The sequence below is a fragment of the Amphibalanus amphitrite genome, unplaced genomic scaffold (genome assembly GCF_019059575.1).
Source record: "Amphibalanus amphitrite isolate SeventyFive unplaced genomic scaffold, NRLGWU_Aamphi_draft 000597F_arrow, whole genome shotgun sequence".
Classification (NCBI taxonomy): domain Eukaryota; kingdom Metazoa; phylum Arthropoda; class Thecostraca; order Balanomorpha; family Balanidae; genus Amphibalanus; species Amphibalanus amphitrite.
This window is the reverse complement of record NW_024882091.1, coordinates 391,823-408,731: the sequence shown is the minus strand read 5'-3', so window position 1 is coordinate 408,731 and position 16,909 is coordinate 391,823. Positions and strand designations below refer to the sequence as shown.

The 16,909-nt window shown below is 51.7% G+C and overlaps 2 protein-coding genes across 2 annotated transcripts in view; both read left to right on the top strand.

Moving 5' to 3' along the window:
* Positions 1 to 157: 157 nt before the first annotated feature.
* On the top strand, positions 158 to 3,740 carry LOC122394552. Its single transcript, XM_043391510.1, has 3 exons — positions 158 to 663; positions 936 to 1,278; positions 1,556 to 3,740. The coding sequence occupies exons 2-3, from the start codon at positions 957 to 959 to the stop codon at positions 3,316 to 3,318; spliced, it is 2,085 nt and encodes a 694-aa protein (XP_043247445.1). The 5' UTR covers positions 158 to 663; positions 936 to 956; the 3' UTR covers positions 3,319 to 3,740.
* A 1,272-nt stretch (positions 3,741 to 5,012) lies between these two features.
* LOC122394541 (IQ motif and SEC7 domain-containing protein 1-like) overlaps positions 5,013 to 16,909 on the top strand; it is a 125,198-nt gene continuing 113,301 nt past the window's right edge. Inside the window, exon 1 of the mRNA XM_043391495.1 lies at positions 5,013 to 5,210. The gene's annotated coding sequence lies outside the window, so the exon portion shown is untranslated. The remainder of the gene's footprint in view (positions 5,211 to 16,909) is intronic.

Below are 16,909 nucleotides of genomic sequence, written 5' to 3'. Positions count from 1 at the left end.
AGTAGATTTTTCGGACCGTGCGGATGGAAAAGTCGAGCATTCGTGTGAAGTTGAAAGTTATGAAAAGTGGGTTTTTGGGCCATGGCTGACGTTTCGTCTGAAGAGAACTTATTGTTCACGAAATGCACGTGACATATCCGTTGGCAAAATTCGAGGTGCAGTTCTTCAGCAGCTTACGAATCGGACGTAGCGTATCACGTCAATGCCAGCACATTATCGATTGCAAGGCCTTCATCGAGTGTCTTGAAGTCTTCAAATTTTAACTGTAGGTTACAAACCAGCGAATAGAATATTTAACACATCAAATGCCCAGTAGGTAACACGAAACGAACGACCACGAATTGATCATCACCCCTAGCTCATGTAGGTCAAGCTAAAATGCCCAAATCTCGGACACTTCCCTGAAAAGCTGACAGCAACCTAAGAATACAGAATACCCAACTGAGAACCATCTGCGCCAAGCTGGATTCTTCTTCATCGGTGGCCAGCGCGGAGGGCAGCAGCGGCAGCCATGGGCCCACTACCACCGCGTCCAAGGACCTGGCGGGCGTGGCTGTGACGCTGACGCAAGCCATCGTCAAGAGAGCGACAGAGATTGCCGATGCGAGGGAGGCGGCGGAGCGCAGACGCAGCGTCAGGGCGTCCATCACCGGCGACAGCAAGGTGAGGGCTGGCGGGAGTCGTTCCTGCTTCAGCACTGCGGTAAGATTTCGGGAAGTGTCCTAACCCAGTATGTCACGATTCATTGGCTGAGGTGGATTGAATTTGTCTCACACGTGCAACGGCTGTGTATTACCCAATGTAATTCTTGGTTCCGTGGGACTGATGGGCATTTTATGTGACTTCAAATTCGACTGAGAGTGCCCTATCAGAACCTATGTTTTCCGGCGTTAAGTTCCGTGCTGTTTCCCGTCTCACTCACATTTCCCCGCTAGATTTCTCCGCTGAAGCAAGATATGCTTGGAAAGGGCAGCTCACGGGACCCTGTGGAGGAAGATTATGACGAGGAGCTGGAGGAAGAGGACCGGGAGGAGCCCGGATCGGTGGAGGAGGAGGAGGAGGACAGCGAGCTGGCGGGCAGTCAGATAACCGTCACCGACGGAGGAGGACATGCTGACAACGAGGAGCACCGCGGGGAGGAGGAGGAGGGTCAGGAGGAAGAGGAGCAGGGAGATGAAGAGGAGCAAGGAGACGAAGAGGAATATGGTGATGAGGAGGAACATGGAGAGGAGGAGCATCAGTTGAGCGGCAGTCATGATACTGTGCCAGTAGGAGCTGGTAAGCGATTCAGACATTTCTCTCAACTCTCAAGAGTGCGGTTACTGGTTTGTAGGCTTGCTCACTCCTTTTGAAGTCGCCAAGATAAATTGAATTTATCCTTCTTTTGATGTTTGCTGCTCATTTCGCTTGATTTTTTTTTTTTTTGCACCTTCCTGACGCCTATCATGTTAAATTGCACGTGGTGTAGTTGTGATTTGGCGACTGCTCTATTTCCCAGTTTGTTTTCCCGTAAGTCGCAGTCCTCACCAATCACCATGCATGTTTCTCACCGCAGATCTCTCCGAGAAGGCCCCCGCCGACCCGGGCGCCTCTGCGTCAGACACGGACGGCGCTCCGCCTGATGACCTGCACGAGGAGGGATTCGAGCTGCAGGACGACGAGCAGCTGGCCGTCGACCTGGGACCGTTCGACGCCGGCGACCACGGCCTGCAGGGCGCCGAGGACCTCTCCGACTTCACCAGCTCACCTGGTACCGACGGGCCGGCCGGCTCAGCCACCACAGAGCCTGGCTCGCGCGACTCAGTGGAGGCTAGCCGGCGTGAGCACCGACCGGGCGCCGCCGTCGGTACGAGAGGAGACCGCACATACGACGCCGATGCTGACACGCGAGGTTCGTCGGATTCGACGGGGAAGAAGGGGAAGGCGAGCCCGCCCGGCGGGAAGAGCGTCCGTCTTGGAGTGCCGGGTGGCGGCCAGGACGCCGCGGAGGGAGGAAAAGGCGGTGAGGACGTATTCGACTGGCTGCGACGCGTCTCGTGCCAGATGGATGAGATGGGCATCACTGATCAGCTGAAGGCCAAATACGGTGACCAGCAGCAAGTGGTGGTCGACAACCCTTCCGGGGGCAGTGACAGTGAGCCCGCCGAGGTGCCAGCCATCACCGTCACCGAGTCGGGTCGGGTGATGGGGCAGCGTCAGTCGGCCACACAGACCGCCCCGCCGCCGCCCGCTGCAGAGTGGGAGCAGCGGCAGACGGGCGGCGGAGGGAGACAGGGCCGGCCGCCCGACTGGGACGGCGCAGGGTACAGAGAGGAACCTCAGAGGGGACGTGGTCATCAGCAGAGGTACGAGGAGAGGTGGGACGACCACGGTTACGACGAGTACAGGGACGACGGCGGCGGCTGGGACTCGTGGGACAGTGACGGCGACCGGCGCGGCGGGCCGGCCGACTGGGGCGGCAGTGAGACGGCGGACCAGCCGTGCGGCCAGTGCCGCTGCTGCCGAGCCATGCTGCGGGCGGTGAGCGGCCAGGTCGGCGCGCCGCCGCCCCAGGCGCAGCAGCAGCAGGACGGCGCGGAGATGAGCCTGTCCTCTCAGCAGGACTCACTGCTGGAGCAGCTGCGGGCGGGCGCCGGTGGCGGCGGCCCGCCTGAGGACCTCTTGGACGCCGAGATCTCCTCTCTCACAGTCAGCACCGGCACAGCCGAGTCGTGCGACGGTCGTGACGACGCGCCAGCCGACGAGCGACGTGCCAGGGACCCCCGACGCTGGATCAAGAGTGTCACCGACGACTTCCTGCGCACGCAAAACATCCGCGAGCTGGTGCTAAAGAACGACCTCGTCGAGCCGGGCCGCGTGCGCAGCAAGATGACGCGAGTGATGCGTTGTCGTCCTCCGCCCCCGCCGCCACCGCCACCTCCAGATCCTTTACCACCGGGCGAGTGTGTGGCCGGGGCACGCGGCGACCGGCGCAGGGAACGCCGCTCGCCACGCCGCCCGCTGAAGGATGCCTGGTCGCCGTGTCGCCCCGTGCGCCCCCTCCGGCCGTCGACAGTGCCGTGCGGGGGCGGCGGCGCGTGGCAGCGTCCTGCCCTCAGTCCGCTCCGAATGCCCACGCGACTCATGGACGGCCGAGAACTGAGTGGGAGTGGGGTCGCCTGCGCGGCCGCAGCAGTCGCCAACCCTACCCGTCAGTTTATTGATACGTACCTAGAGCGCACGGGACAAAACGGAAGGAGGAAGGGGTCGGGGCGAGGCAAAAAGCCAGGCGGGAAGACCAAGCGGCTCATCACCATCAGTACCAACCTGAAGAGTTGAACTGACCGTACTGGGACGTCAGTGAGAGAGACGCCGGCCATGGTCCGCAGCGGACGGCACGATGGACGCGGTACTGGCGCAGGGGCAGATTTACCGCTCCTGGGAATGAATGTAATGCATGAACAATGAACATCTACATTGAACGGCAGTAAGGATCGCCTATAACTAGCCTATTGAGTGTTATGCACTTGAAGGACTACCATGCTGAACCGTCATTATCAGTCCTGAGACATGTCATGATGAAGAATAGCTAACTTTATGAAAAATTTCACAAACTTGTTAAGCTGCGGCCGTTCGCCTCAAGTGCATAGACATCAATTTATTGAACGATGGACGCGAAGCTCATTTTGATTTTATGATTTTCAGTTCTTTCCCATGAGTCCCTAGGTACTTTTTCTAACGAAATACAGGATATCTTTAAACCTTTCAGTGTTTCTTCGTATAGGTACTAATTTCGTTGATTTCTCTTGGACCTCATTAAAACACGATTTGACAATTAACGGCTATGAGTTGAGTTGAGAGGAAGCTAGGATGGGGGATACTGGAATAAAGTGACTAAAGACTGGTGTAATGTATCGCAAGGCGCAGTGGCCGAGCAGCTTCTACTGCCGTCTGGAGTCCCCCGCCTTCAAGTGGTGGACGGTGTGGGGCCTCGCCCCGACTCGGTGCGTGGACAGCGCCCGAGCCAGCCAAACGGGGGACAACCGCCCCTCCAGGGCGGATGCCGGTGGCCGACGCGCCACCGGCCGTCGTCTTCAGCTGCTCTACCTACCGGCTCGACACTCGACCTACTCGACCGACTCGACCTCGGCAACACCTGCGGACCGGCCGCGCGCGCGCGGCTCGGTCCGCCTAACTAAGTGAACCCAGCGTCCCCCGCCATGAGCGCCGATGGCGGGGGCTCGACCGGACGCGGCGCGCGAGGAGCCTGGGGGGGCCGCAGCAGGCGGGCCAAGAACAGACGGTACCGTCTGAACCGTCAGAACAGAAGCCGACTACTCATCGCGAGTTGGAACGCGGAAGGACTACGCCCCAAGAGGGATGAGTTCCACCGCTGGCTCTCTACCACTAAGACGGACGTTGCCGCTGTTCAGGAGGTCCAGCCGGCTGCCGGCCAGTCCATCACCATCCCGGGCTACCATTGGTCTAGGCAGGCATCCTAGTGATTCGCCGGGGCTGAGCCCGTTCAGAGGATAGGCCTATTAGCCCCCCAAGCACTGACTGCACCCGGCCACGGGTGTGCTCCCCTGGGAGCACTGTATATATGACGTATATGACATATATATAGATCCTGGGAGCAGCGGTGTCGCTTCACCTTTTGACAGATGTCGCTGTCATCGGTATATAGAGGACGCGCTACTACAGAACCGACAGATTCTTGTCTGAATAGCGATAACATTACGTTGTAAAAACTCAACAAAAATATTTTTCCTATATATCTTTTATCATTAATTTTTAAAATATCGTAGGCTTTGTTTTGCTATTTTGATGATAATGAATTTAAAAACAAATTGATAAGTTGAAGTCTAACCCCGCGTTCGATGTCTCTCGGACGACGAAGATTCTACGTCGTCCGGCCAATCCCGTTGAAGGTTAGCGGGGGCTCGGCTGCGGTTATGGAACGTGATTGGCCGGACGGCGTAGAATCTTCGCCGTCCGAGAGACATCGAACGCGGGGTAAGTTGTTTACATTTGTGTGGGGCGCGTGTGTGCGCTGTGTGCACGCGTGTGTTGTGGGGGGGTTCTGTGCATTTCAATTTGAATTTTAATTGGCTTTTTCCCGGTGTGTGCTAGGACTTTGGTGTCATACATTTTACCCCCATCGTGCTTGATCAAAAAGTTGCATCATATATATAGATCAAGAATCAATTAACATGGCGTCAATCTGAAAGGTGAGTTCAAAGTTAAAGTTGGAGTTTTACATCTCCGGGGTCACTTCAACCTTTTGAGATCGATATTTCATCATCTGACAAACAAGTAGCAACCATCACATTTTGACTCATCTTCTATTTCTTGCTATTGTGCTGTTGTTATCGTGTTAGTGTGCTTGAAAATTGAAGTGCATTCATTTTCTCTGATTTTTGGTGACCTCAACCTGTAACATTTGCACCTTAAGTCAATGCCATGCTAAGCAGTGATTGAATTCAATGATTGAATGTTGTCAAGATCATATATATTTGCATGTTAAGTTTATTTAATGATCAATGGTGAGGACTGAGGTGTAAGTGCATTGAGAAGTAACAAATGCATTCGTCAGTATGATTGAAACTGTATTTTACAGTTACGTTAAATCAAAATTCATGTTTCAAGTTTCAACAGGTATCAAATGATAAACATACATCTCATTGTGGAACTGTATTGGCATACATCTTGAGTTTGGGAAGGCAGACCTTAAAATGACATCCTGTAGATAAAAAGTTAAAGGCTGGGGTATCCATAATTAGTTCCTGTCTTGATCTCACTCATCTTTTTCAGTGATATGCACCAGCTTCTGCATTCATTTTTAATATCTGATTGATCACAGCCCACAGGGCACAACATTTTTATTTATATGCTGCAGGATATGTATAAGTTTGGTTTTGCATGCTGCAAAAACTTTGTAGTGAGTTATGGTTTTATGTTTGACTAGATAGACTGCCAAGCATGCAGAGTACAAAGTCCGGTACTCTCTTAGCAGACGTCACCCCAATTGCCAGATCTAATGGCCACTTTGAAAAATCTAGAGACTTTTTGAAAAGTCTCTAAATGGGCAGGAAAATCACCCCAGGGGTCAATTAGGGGGCGGGGAACACGAATATGACACTTATTTTGGTCTAACTCCCCTCCTTCATCCCTTAATAATCCTCCCTTAAAGGACGGGGCGCGTCAAAAGTGCCTCAAGGATTCGTCTGATCGCCAAAATAAGGGTCGCAATCGATTCCTCGCGTCAATATGTGGCCGCAGCCTCACATAACACATTCTAGATGTGTGCAGCGTATCCCTTATCCCTTAATCGTCCCTTAAAGGACGGGGCGCGTTAAAAGTGCCTCAAGGGTTCGTCTGATCGCCAAAATAAGGGTCGCAATCGATTCCTCAGGTCTATATCTAGCCGTGGCTTCGGCTTCCAGATGTGTGCAGACTGCACTTGCAGCGTATCTCTTATTCCTTAATCGTCCCTTAAAGGACGGGGCGCGTCATAAGTGCCTCAAGGGCTCGTCTGATCGCCAAAATAAGGGTCGCAATCGATTCCTCGGGTCGATATCTAGCCGCAGCCTCACGTTCCTGATGTGTGCAGCGTATCCCTTATCCATTAATCGTCCCTTAAAGGACGGGGCGCGTTAAAAGTGCCTGAAGGTTTCGTCTGATCGCCCCCCTCCCTACGGGGCGCGATTTAAGGGGCATTTAAGGGGTAAGGGACCGGTGCCAAACATCTGGACTGGAACCCAAAACTGCGGCTAGATATCGACCCGAGGAATCGATTGCGACCATTATTTTGGCGATCAGACGACACCTTGAGGCACTTTTGACGCGCCCCTTCCTCTAAGGGGCGATTAAGGGGCCAGGGACCGGTACCTGGATGCAGACATGTGCATGGATCCGAGCGATTGATCTATGATCTCAGTGGATCTCGAAGCAAAGTACAGGCTGGGATCTATGATCCCACCGGATCTGGCGTGAAAAAATACATCTTGGATCTATGATCTCATATGATCTGACGATAAATTAAGAATATGGATCTATGATCTGAGTGGATCCCACTATGCACCACATTTGAAACCATGTTTTAAAGGGTTTCTATGCCAATAAGTGACACAAAACTATGGATTATGACGTGTGATCACATAAAATCACTAAAACAGAACGTTTGTGAGTTGAAACAAGTGCTTTTTTGGGATATATGTGTTGATAAAAAATAAGTGAGGATCTGTGATCTCACTGGATCTGAAGCAAAAAATGAGACTCGGATCTGTGATCCCTACGGATTTCTCGATAAATTACAGAGCTGGATCTATGATCCCGTCGGATCCGAGATCAGGATCCGTGGCATCAGATCCCAGATCCATTTTCTCGGATCCATGCACATGTCTGCCTGGATGCCTGTACCACACACCTGGATCCCGAGGCTGCGGCTAGATATCGACTCGAGGAATCGATTGCGACCATTATTTTGGCGACCAGACGATACCTTGAGGCACTTTTGACGCGCCCCTTCCTTTAAGGGGCGATTAAGGGGCCAGAGACCGGTGCCACACACCTGGATCCCGAGGCTGCGGCTAGATATTGACCCGAGGAATCGATTGCGACCATTATTTTGGCGATCAGACGAAGACTTGAGGCACTTTTGACGCGCCCCTTCCTTTTAAGGGCGATTAAGGGGTAAGGGACCGGTGCCACACATCTGGAACCCAAAACTGCGGCTAGATATCAACCCGAGGAATCGATTACGACCATTATTTTGGCGATCAGACGACGCCTTGAGGCACTTTTGACGCGCCCCGTCCTTTAAGGGACGATTAAGGAATAAGGGTTACGCTGCAGTCTGCACACATCTCGAACGTGAAGCCACGACTAGATATTGACCTGAGGAATCGATTGCTATCCTTATTTTGGCGATCAGACGAACCCTTCAGGCACTTTTAACGCGCCCCGTCCTTTAAGGGACGATTAAGGGATAAGGGATACGCTGCACACATCTGGAACGTGAGGCTGTGGCTAGATATTGACCTGAGGAATCGATTGCGACCCTTATTTGGCGATCAGACGAACCCTTGAGGCACTTTTGACGCGTCCCTTCCTTTAAGGGGCATTTAAGGGGTAAGGGACCGGTGCCACACATCTGGAACCCAACGCTGCGGCTAGATATTGACCTGAGGAATCGATTGCTATCCTTATTTTGGCGATCAGACGAACCCTTCCGGCACTTTTAACGCGCCCCGTCCTTTAAGGGACGATTAAGGGATAAGGGATACGCTGCACACATCTGGAACGTGAGGCTGCGGCTAGATATCGACCTAAGGAATCGATTGCGACCCTTATTATGGCGATCAGACGAGCCCTTGAGGCACTTTTGACGCGCACCGTCCTTTAAGGGACGATTAAGGGATAAGGGGTACGCTGCACACATCTGGAACGTGAGGCTGCGGCCACATATTGACGCGAGGAATCGATTGCGACCCTTATTTTGGCGATCAGACGAATCCTTGAGGCACTTTTGACACACCCCGTCCTTTAAGGGAGGATTAAGGGATGAAGGAGGGGAGTTAGGCCAAAATAAGTGTCAAATTCGTGTTCCCCGCCCCCTAATTGACCCCTGGGGTGATTTTCCTGCCCATTTAGAGACTTTTCAAAAAGTCTCTAGATTTTTCAAAGTGGCCATTAGATCTGGCAACTGGGGTGACGTCTGCTAAGAGAGTACCCAAAGTCCTCTAGAAGCCTTTTTCCGTATTCCATCATCTAAGCAAGCCATAGGTACTTTTGGTGCAGACTACAGAGGGTGAAATGCATAGAAGGAAGAACGGTACAATGTGCTTCCCAAACCAAGCAATTAAGAGTGCAAAAAACATGGATGACAATTACTTGCTTAACAGGTAAGCATGAACTTGGTTATGATTCCTCGCTCATATGGGCCGTTTAACAGCGTCTAACGTATCTGGCTGGGAGGCTGTTGGAGCTGCGGAGCTTTTTGCGCAAAAATAGCGCGTTGCCTGTGACAAGAGGAAGGGAAGGAAAACTAGTTTTCCCTTCCTCTTGTTCGGGCAAATGGCAGTTGGGCATCTTAGGATGTTATAGCATCCTAAAATGCCCAACTGCCATTTGCCCGACCTTCGCATTTCATACTGCACAAGTTCATTGTCCACACTCCACAGTCTGGTGCTGTTTTGCGGATCAATTGCCCGATACACAAGTATCGTTAACGATAGATAATTTTCGAATACCTACTATGGACGTCAAGCCCCTTGAGACCCCACTTTTTTGCGATAATTTTTAAATGCGTCAACTTTCGTTGACAATATTCTGGCAATGTGTGTTTCAGAACCTGCCGAAACTTTTATTACTAAGGTATTTTGACGCCAAACGATTATGGAAGGTACTTCTCATTCACTCGTAATGCTAAGATCAATTCAGGCCCGGGCAGAGGCTTGCGCTCGGCCTCACTCGAGCCCCGCCACCAGCGCCATCTGCTCTAAATGCCATCTGCCAGCGCCCGCTACCGCTACCAGCTACCGTCCACCATGAAGCCTGAATGGAACCAGGCGGGCACCGTGAGCATTTTCAACGGGAAAACAGCGCCAACTGATTATATGTTTGCTGCTTTTGAACTGCGTCATCTACGGGTACACCTTGTTTTTCTTACTGTACGGAGAAAGTCGTGGCTAGTAAATTATATTTTTGGGAAATGGAGTTAGAAGTGTTGGATTTCTTGAGTTGTTTATTTAAATTGACATATAGATAATTTTCTTTTTACTTCACCACATTTACAATTTTTATTATCTACATTCTAAAAGAATAAAAATGATCAAAATAATTTTAGATCAGACTTTGGGGATGCCTTGGTTCACTTTTTCCATGTTTAGTCGTGGCTAGTAAATAATACCTGCTATCATCACATGCCACAAGAATGGATCCGAATGCTTGAACTACTATTGAGATTAAGTAACAGATTATTACTTTCATAATAAGAAGAGTCGATATTTTAGTCCTTTATCTATTTTGATGTGCATTCGCAACTTCATTTCTGATTGAAAGCCAGAGTTTGGATAAGCACCGGTCACGAAGAACATCTACAATACCTATTAGTGGTGTCAATCGGAACTTGAATCTTCGGAATTCCGATTTTGTCCAATGTCCAATTCGGAATTTGGTTGGACCGTGGCAGCAGGCTTTGGACAACTTTGGACAATCGCTTGCTACACCTCAACATTTTAAAAAAGTAATCGTGTTTAACATTGATTGGCTGTTAGAAAGCTCAGCTTTCCATATGATTAGCACTTTTGAGCTGGTAACGGTAGATGAAAAGCAAATTAAATAACAGTGTTGAGGTTTAACTATTGCGTAGGTGTCGGACATCTTTGGACAAATGGCTGGCTTGGACATTTTTGGACGGACAGTCGACGTAAGCATTGGACATTGGACGGACTTTGGACAAAGGTTTTCTGAAATTGACGCCACTAATACCTATACATAGCCCGAAGATATTGCTACGCCATGACTCCAAACGGTTTGATTCTTGGGAAGTTTTCGATTTTAGAATATATGACGAAAAGGAAACTGTTGTGATTCCTACGGTGAAGCGCCGCGTACCCGAACTCCATTTGTGAACTCGTGTATACTCCATTGAAACCAGTGGCGAAACATTAACATTTTCCGATCGGGAAATCAGGAATGTTTCAGAAATCCAGGAAGTCTTAAGCAATGTCCTCACAATAACCAAACTAGGATCAGTCAGCCAATGATTGAAGGTAGCGAGCGCAACCCACGCCTCCGTTTAATACTCATTCGAGCAAACCATGTCTCTTCACACTGCATTTATTATACGCAGGTAATGTGACACAGTTTCACAAGTAGAAATAAATCGATATAGATCATCGGTCGTTTATTGAACGTCAAAAACCCGGTTCGGATCACTAAGGCCACGCAGGAGAGAGTTCACTGACCCTCACACAACTCATGAACAAATACAGGACACAATAAAATTACGAGTACAACTCATACATATCCTTACACACATTCAATTCAGTCAACAACATAATTGTACCTGACGCATCGAATGATTGTTGGCACGAGTAAAAATGTTGATCCTAGCGCAGATCTCATAAATATTATTTAAGCCCGATATGTCCTACGCTATCCAGCAACCACTCCATTTTAAGAGTAACCCTGTGGCCTGTTAATTTAGCAGCAGGAGCATAACGCGACCCCGGTCCCCAACGGCAGCCCTCTGTCTAGGGGACAATTAGGACTCAAGGATTGCCAGTAGTCGGCAATGAGGCAGTCCATACATGCTCCATCGAGGAGCGGGGCACGTCGAGTAATCAGCATATCGGGGCAGACATCGCGCCAGCCACAGGTGGGCCCCGCACAGGCACGGGCAGCGCAGCAAGACGTGCTGCGGGGTGTCCGCCTCCTCCCCGCACACTAGACACCGAGCGGCAGGGCAGGCGGTGTCCATGCAGCCGGGGCAGTCGGGGGTCGGCCGGCGGCCGATGCGGTGGAGGTACTGTGTTGATACGCTCCAGTGGCCGGCCCGTAGCTGGTGAATATCCACCGCTGCCTCTCTGCTGTCGAGTCGCACCGGTGCAGGCAGGGTCCGATCCGGGAAGATAGAGCGGTACCAGCCGCCGGGCAGGCTCTCCTGCCATGATCGGCGCGCAGACCTGGCGGCGGCGCGGGTGATGCTCTTGACATCCAGGGGGGGGGGGGGCGTTGGTCTGCTCGAGTTCGGCGGCCTCCATCGCCAGCATGTCGGCCCGCTCGTTGCCCGGCAGACCACAGTGGGCCGGGACCCACTGGAGGTGGAGACGGCGACCGCGGTTGGCCAGCTGCATTAGGAGCCGCCAGATAGCGTCGCCTAGCTGGCTCGTCTGCGCCGCCGGTCCCGCATCCACTGTCTGTTGTGCCGCCCTGGAGTCGAGGCAGACGATGATGGTGTCCGGGTGAGTGTCCTGGTCCGGTGTGAGGTCTGATTCGGCAATCTCCTCCAGGGCAGCACGGAGGGCCACCAGCTCAGCTCTGGTGCTGGAGCATAGGGCGCCGGCGGGGGTCTTGACCGTCCACTCGGCTCCGGCGGGGAGGACGATCAGGGCGCCGCCCCTTCCTCGCACGGTGCCTCCCTCCGCCAAGCCGTCAGACCACACCCACGTCGCCCGCTCTGCTCCGGGGAGGTCGGCCAGCATGGCCTCCGCTGCCGCGCGGCGAGCCTGGTCGCCGGCGCTACGGACGCAGTCGGGCGGAACGGCACAGGAAATCGTGATCCCCTCACTTGAGGTCCACGGAGGGAGCTGTGCAACGACCATGGGTTCCACCTGGGAGGCGGTGACGCCCAGGGCGTCCAGCGTCCGTCTGCCCTCGTCGCGCCATCCTGTGATGTTGCGGAGTCGGCAGGGACGTGAGGCTTCGGCGAGCTCCCGGAGCGGATCTCCGGCGGGTAGTGCGGATGCGCGCGTCAGCAACCTCGTCGCGAGGGTGGCGCGTCGCATTTCCGCGGTGGGCAGGCCGGCCTCCGCCATGAGAGCGTGGGTCGGCGCTGACCTGGGGCACCCCGTCACGGCGCGGGCCGCTGCGCGCAGCTCCCGGTCCACCAGCTCCAGGTGGGAGCGGGATGCTGCGGGGAGCCACGCGGCCGCCGCATATTCGATGGCGCCGCGGACGTAGCCGTTGGCCACCGCGCGTAGGTGGTGCTCCTGAAGTCCCCAGGAGTGTCCTGTGAGCTTGCGCAGCTGGGTGGTGCGAGGGCGAGCCTTCCTCTTGAGGTTGGTGCAGTGCTCTCCAAAATGGAGCAGCCTGTCAAACAAACGTGACCCCAAGCAGCTTGATGGTGGAGGTCGCACGGACAGGAACGTCCGATACCTTGATGACGGCATCTTTGGCGTCCCGGCTCCATTGGGACAACACCATTATCTGCGTTTTCTGGCTGGCGATCGTCATCTTGTTGCGCGCCGCCCACCCCACCATGAGGTCCGCCGAGTGCTGAGCTGCAGCTAGTGCTGTCTGGATCGTCGCGCCGGCGCTGAGGGTGGCAGTATCATCGGCGTATCAGTCAGCTCGGAGAGGGAGTGGGCGGACGAGGTCCCGGTCACGGAGCACGGACGGCGCGCGGCGGCATTTAGCAGACCTCGCCAATCTGAACATTAGTCGGGCTACGACTGGACCACAGCCCGGTCCACCACTGCCAGGACCGCCGCGCGGCGTGGGCATTTTACGATCAGCCAGCACGCCGCCGCACGGGACCACGCGGCGGCTGTGACCTTCAGTGTTGTTATCGTTGCTTCCTCCAGCCGCTACCGCGGCGTAATGGTACAGCTCTCGAGGTTTCTCACGGCGGTCGTCAGGGCCGCCACCTCTTCGTCCTCACGGCTCACGGACCGCCTCGGGGCTCAGGAAGACGGTGACGAATCGACGGAGGCTCCGTCATATGAGGGCCGGGCACCGAAAGAATAGGTGATGGGGGAGGGGGGGGGGGGGAATCGATGTCGGAGCGCTGGCGGCGTTCGTCAGTAGGGTTCTGTTCTATACAGTGAAGATACTGGCGGAAGCCCAACCACTGGCCCGTACGAAGCCGGTAGAGATCGGCAGCCGATGCTCGGTACTCCGCAACCGCTAGCGGCGGCAGGCAGCCCCCCCCCCCATCAGAAACTGGCACCAACTGTCCGGCCAGGCGGCGGTGGCACAGTGGCGGGCCAATCTGATGGCCGCGCGGTGGGCAGTGCCAACATCCCCCGGGACTGTCGCCTGGGGGAGCGGGGCCGCCTCCGCGCTCGAGGCTCGCGCTCGAGGCTCCTTAGCGGCCTGGTCGGCGCGCTTGTTACCATCTATGCCGGAATGGGACGGCATCAATTGCAGGTGGAATTGGCGGAACAGGACTGCCAGCCCCGTCCACACGGCGGCGCCCATCGAGGTTTTCTGTGTGGCTGGGCCCTCCCTCAGTGTCGCGAGCGCCGCCTGGGAGCCTGTGCAAAAGACGACCGGGGCGCTCAGGTGCCACAGGTGGTCGCGCTGATGGCTGAGCGGAGCGCAGCCATCTCCGCGCTCTAGCTGGTGCAGAGCTGGCCAAGGCCCCGGCCCCTCCGCTGCGGACTCTTGCGTCAGCCGGCCCGTCCGTCCATACCCAGGTGGCTTGGGAGAAAGAGCGCCTCGGACGTACTCGATGGTCATGCAGATTGTAGGCCTCACGAGTGGCCAGTAGGTCTCCTCGGCTGCGCAGTACATGGCGCATCCTCCTTCGGATGCGGCCGGCGCGGAGCCCTCGGTGGTAGATCAGCAGGTAGAGCATTACTTGCACAGCTTGATGATCAGAGTCGCTCGGGCGGTCGCTGACGCGCTAGCGCTCGTCACCAGTGGCGGGGCAGGCTGGCAGGGGCCAGGGCTGTCTTGCATCAGCCGAAGGCCCCTTCCATCGCCAGAAGCTGAAGCTGGCTACTGGCCTAGACCGCCAGCATCGTGGATTCGTGCTGTTTGATAAGCTCATTTCTCTAATCTGAAAACAAACAAACAAAAGTGGTTTCAAAAGGTATGCACACTGAAGTCAATTGCCAGTGAACCTTGTCATGACTAAAAATACAACCTGCATTGATTCCACACAGAACAAAAAAGTTAACATTGGGCTTAATAAGAATAATGGAGCACCATACAACATATATTGTATACATTCAGTATTATTTGCAATAATAAAGAATAGCACATGCTCACAGCAACCCAACACCACTGGCCACCCAAGTACTCCAGGCTCAAGTCATTGTTGATGACTCAACCATATCCAGGAAAGTCAACAATTTTTCATATTTTCAACTGCATGAACATTTTATGCTGATTGCACAACTAACTGACTCAAATTTGATGTTTTAAAGCAATTCATATTTGCTGAGATGACAATGAGCAATGTGAACATGTGCTTCTAAATGAAAATGATAACAATGCAAAGCACAACCAAAAGTTTGTAAATATTTAGTGGCTGCTTCCTTTTGTACCACCAGAAGGCTGACCTCACTGACATTCATGTATTTGAAGAAAGAGAGGAAACCTTTGCTTATTAATAAACTTACCCATTGATAACTGGCCAGAATTATAGGCTTGCTGCTTTTTCTGAGTGATATATTTTCAAAATAACCCTGGTTTCTTCATAAATGATAGGAGATTGTCCTGCAAACATGAGAATGCATGTCAGCAATAACTACAGCAAAGATGCACTTTCAGTGTGGGTGTCATACAAAGAATGGCCATTATGGAGAGGTTGCCTGAGCCATGTGAAGCCAAATATGCACCCTCATATGGGGGCGCATACCTATTTATATTTGGATGTTACATCACAAGCTAAAGCACTTCTCAAAAATAATATCATTTCTAATTCTTGTAGCTGGTAAAATGTAGGACATTGTCGGCTATTATTTTCTTTCTGGTATTTGTCAACATGAAGTCCTAACTACAATTGTGACACTGTTGATATGCAACAACAGAAATTTCAGGTTTTGGGTTAGTTTAGGTTGTAGATTTGTATGTTTTAGGTTGTTAGGTTGTAGGTTGTTAGGTTGTAGGTTGGTAGGTTATAGGTAAGTAGGTAAGGTAAGGTCAGGTTTGATTGTTTTTCTTTTATTTGCGAGACGCGTAAGTATCATTTTAGGATTCAGGATGTTAAGTAATGTAAGAATATGAATAACATTATCCTTGAAATCTTCTTAGGACTTTATCTTTACATTTGCCTTCTTTGTTTGTATTGTTTTTTTTTTTTTTTTGGTGCTGCTAAAAGGACAATAGCCGTGTTTACATAGAGATCGTTGCAAGCTCCATCTGTTTTTAGGGCCTTGGCTTCATCCATTATCTTGCAAAAGATGGCAATGGTGCTGAACAATTTACAGAATGATCCCCTCTAAATATGCGAAGATCACTGCATGGAAATTATCACAAAATAAATAAGCTAGAGCCTAGTCAAAAATGCGATGTAACCAGGCATACCATTTCACGCAACAGCAAGCACAATTGCCACAACCAATGGAAAAATATTTCAAAGTTTAACTGATATGAATACATATCTGATTTCAAACACGAAATTCAACTTCTGTCTCACCTGATAACGAGTTAATTTAATTATAATTGATAGCTTCGTGACTCCCTCCCCACTTCTCATGTTTTGGCGGTGCGGCGGAAATGACGCACACGAGACGCACGAGACGCAGCTCCAAAACAATAGAAGCATGCTTTCCCTACGGCCGACGAAATTCTATAATATTTTATTTCCAATTTGTGATTCCTTAACATCTAAACTTTGGTAAAACGTCAATGCAGTTAAAATTGTTTCTAGTATTTTATTTAGATTCAGCTGAGAAAATATCAAACGGAAGCCCATGGTCTCGAAACTGGGCGAATTCCTTAGTACTTATCATTTTTTTTCATAGCAAAATTTTTGTAAGAAAGGGTCAGTTATAGCCGATAACATCTAACTGAGTGGTTACTGACCATATAGCTGGAATAATCAATAACTGAGGATTTTGTGGAAGTAAAAAAATCATCAAAGCAAGACCTCTTTAGCGAAGAAAATAGCTGAAATACTGGAAAATAGGAGGTGATGGCTGAGGGTGCCCCAGGGTTTTCCGCATTTTAATTAACCTTAACATCTTATTTGAGTGGATTGTTGTACCTTATTGAAATCTCTGAGCGATTTTGAATTTACGAGTGTCCTAATATCATCAACCCAATCTTTGGATTTCACGAAATCGACGCTGGCAAAAAGGCTTTTTGAGTGCCTGATTTTAATTACTTTTCTGCGTAAGTAAAATTTAGATGGGCAAGAGATAAATAATTCACCAATGAAATCAAAAGATGCGGCTTTTTTGCCAGTTTGGGCGAATTCTGTAGTGTAGTTATCGATTTTGAAAATGTAAATGCTGCTAATGGAATGCCA

What these genes read in the sequence shown, in the direction of transcription:
- LOC122394552 (XM_043391510.1), top strand. Translation starts at nt 957, where the DNA reads ATGCTTGGAAAGGGCAGCTCACGGGACCCTGTGGAGGAAGATTATGAC. An exon ending in TACTGTGCCAGTAGGAGCTG is followed by an intron (nt 1,279 to 1,555) that starts GTAAGCGATTCA and finishes TTCTCACCGCAG; the next exon opens with ATCTCTCCGAGAAGGCCCCC.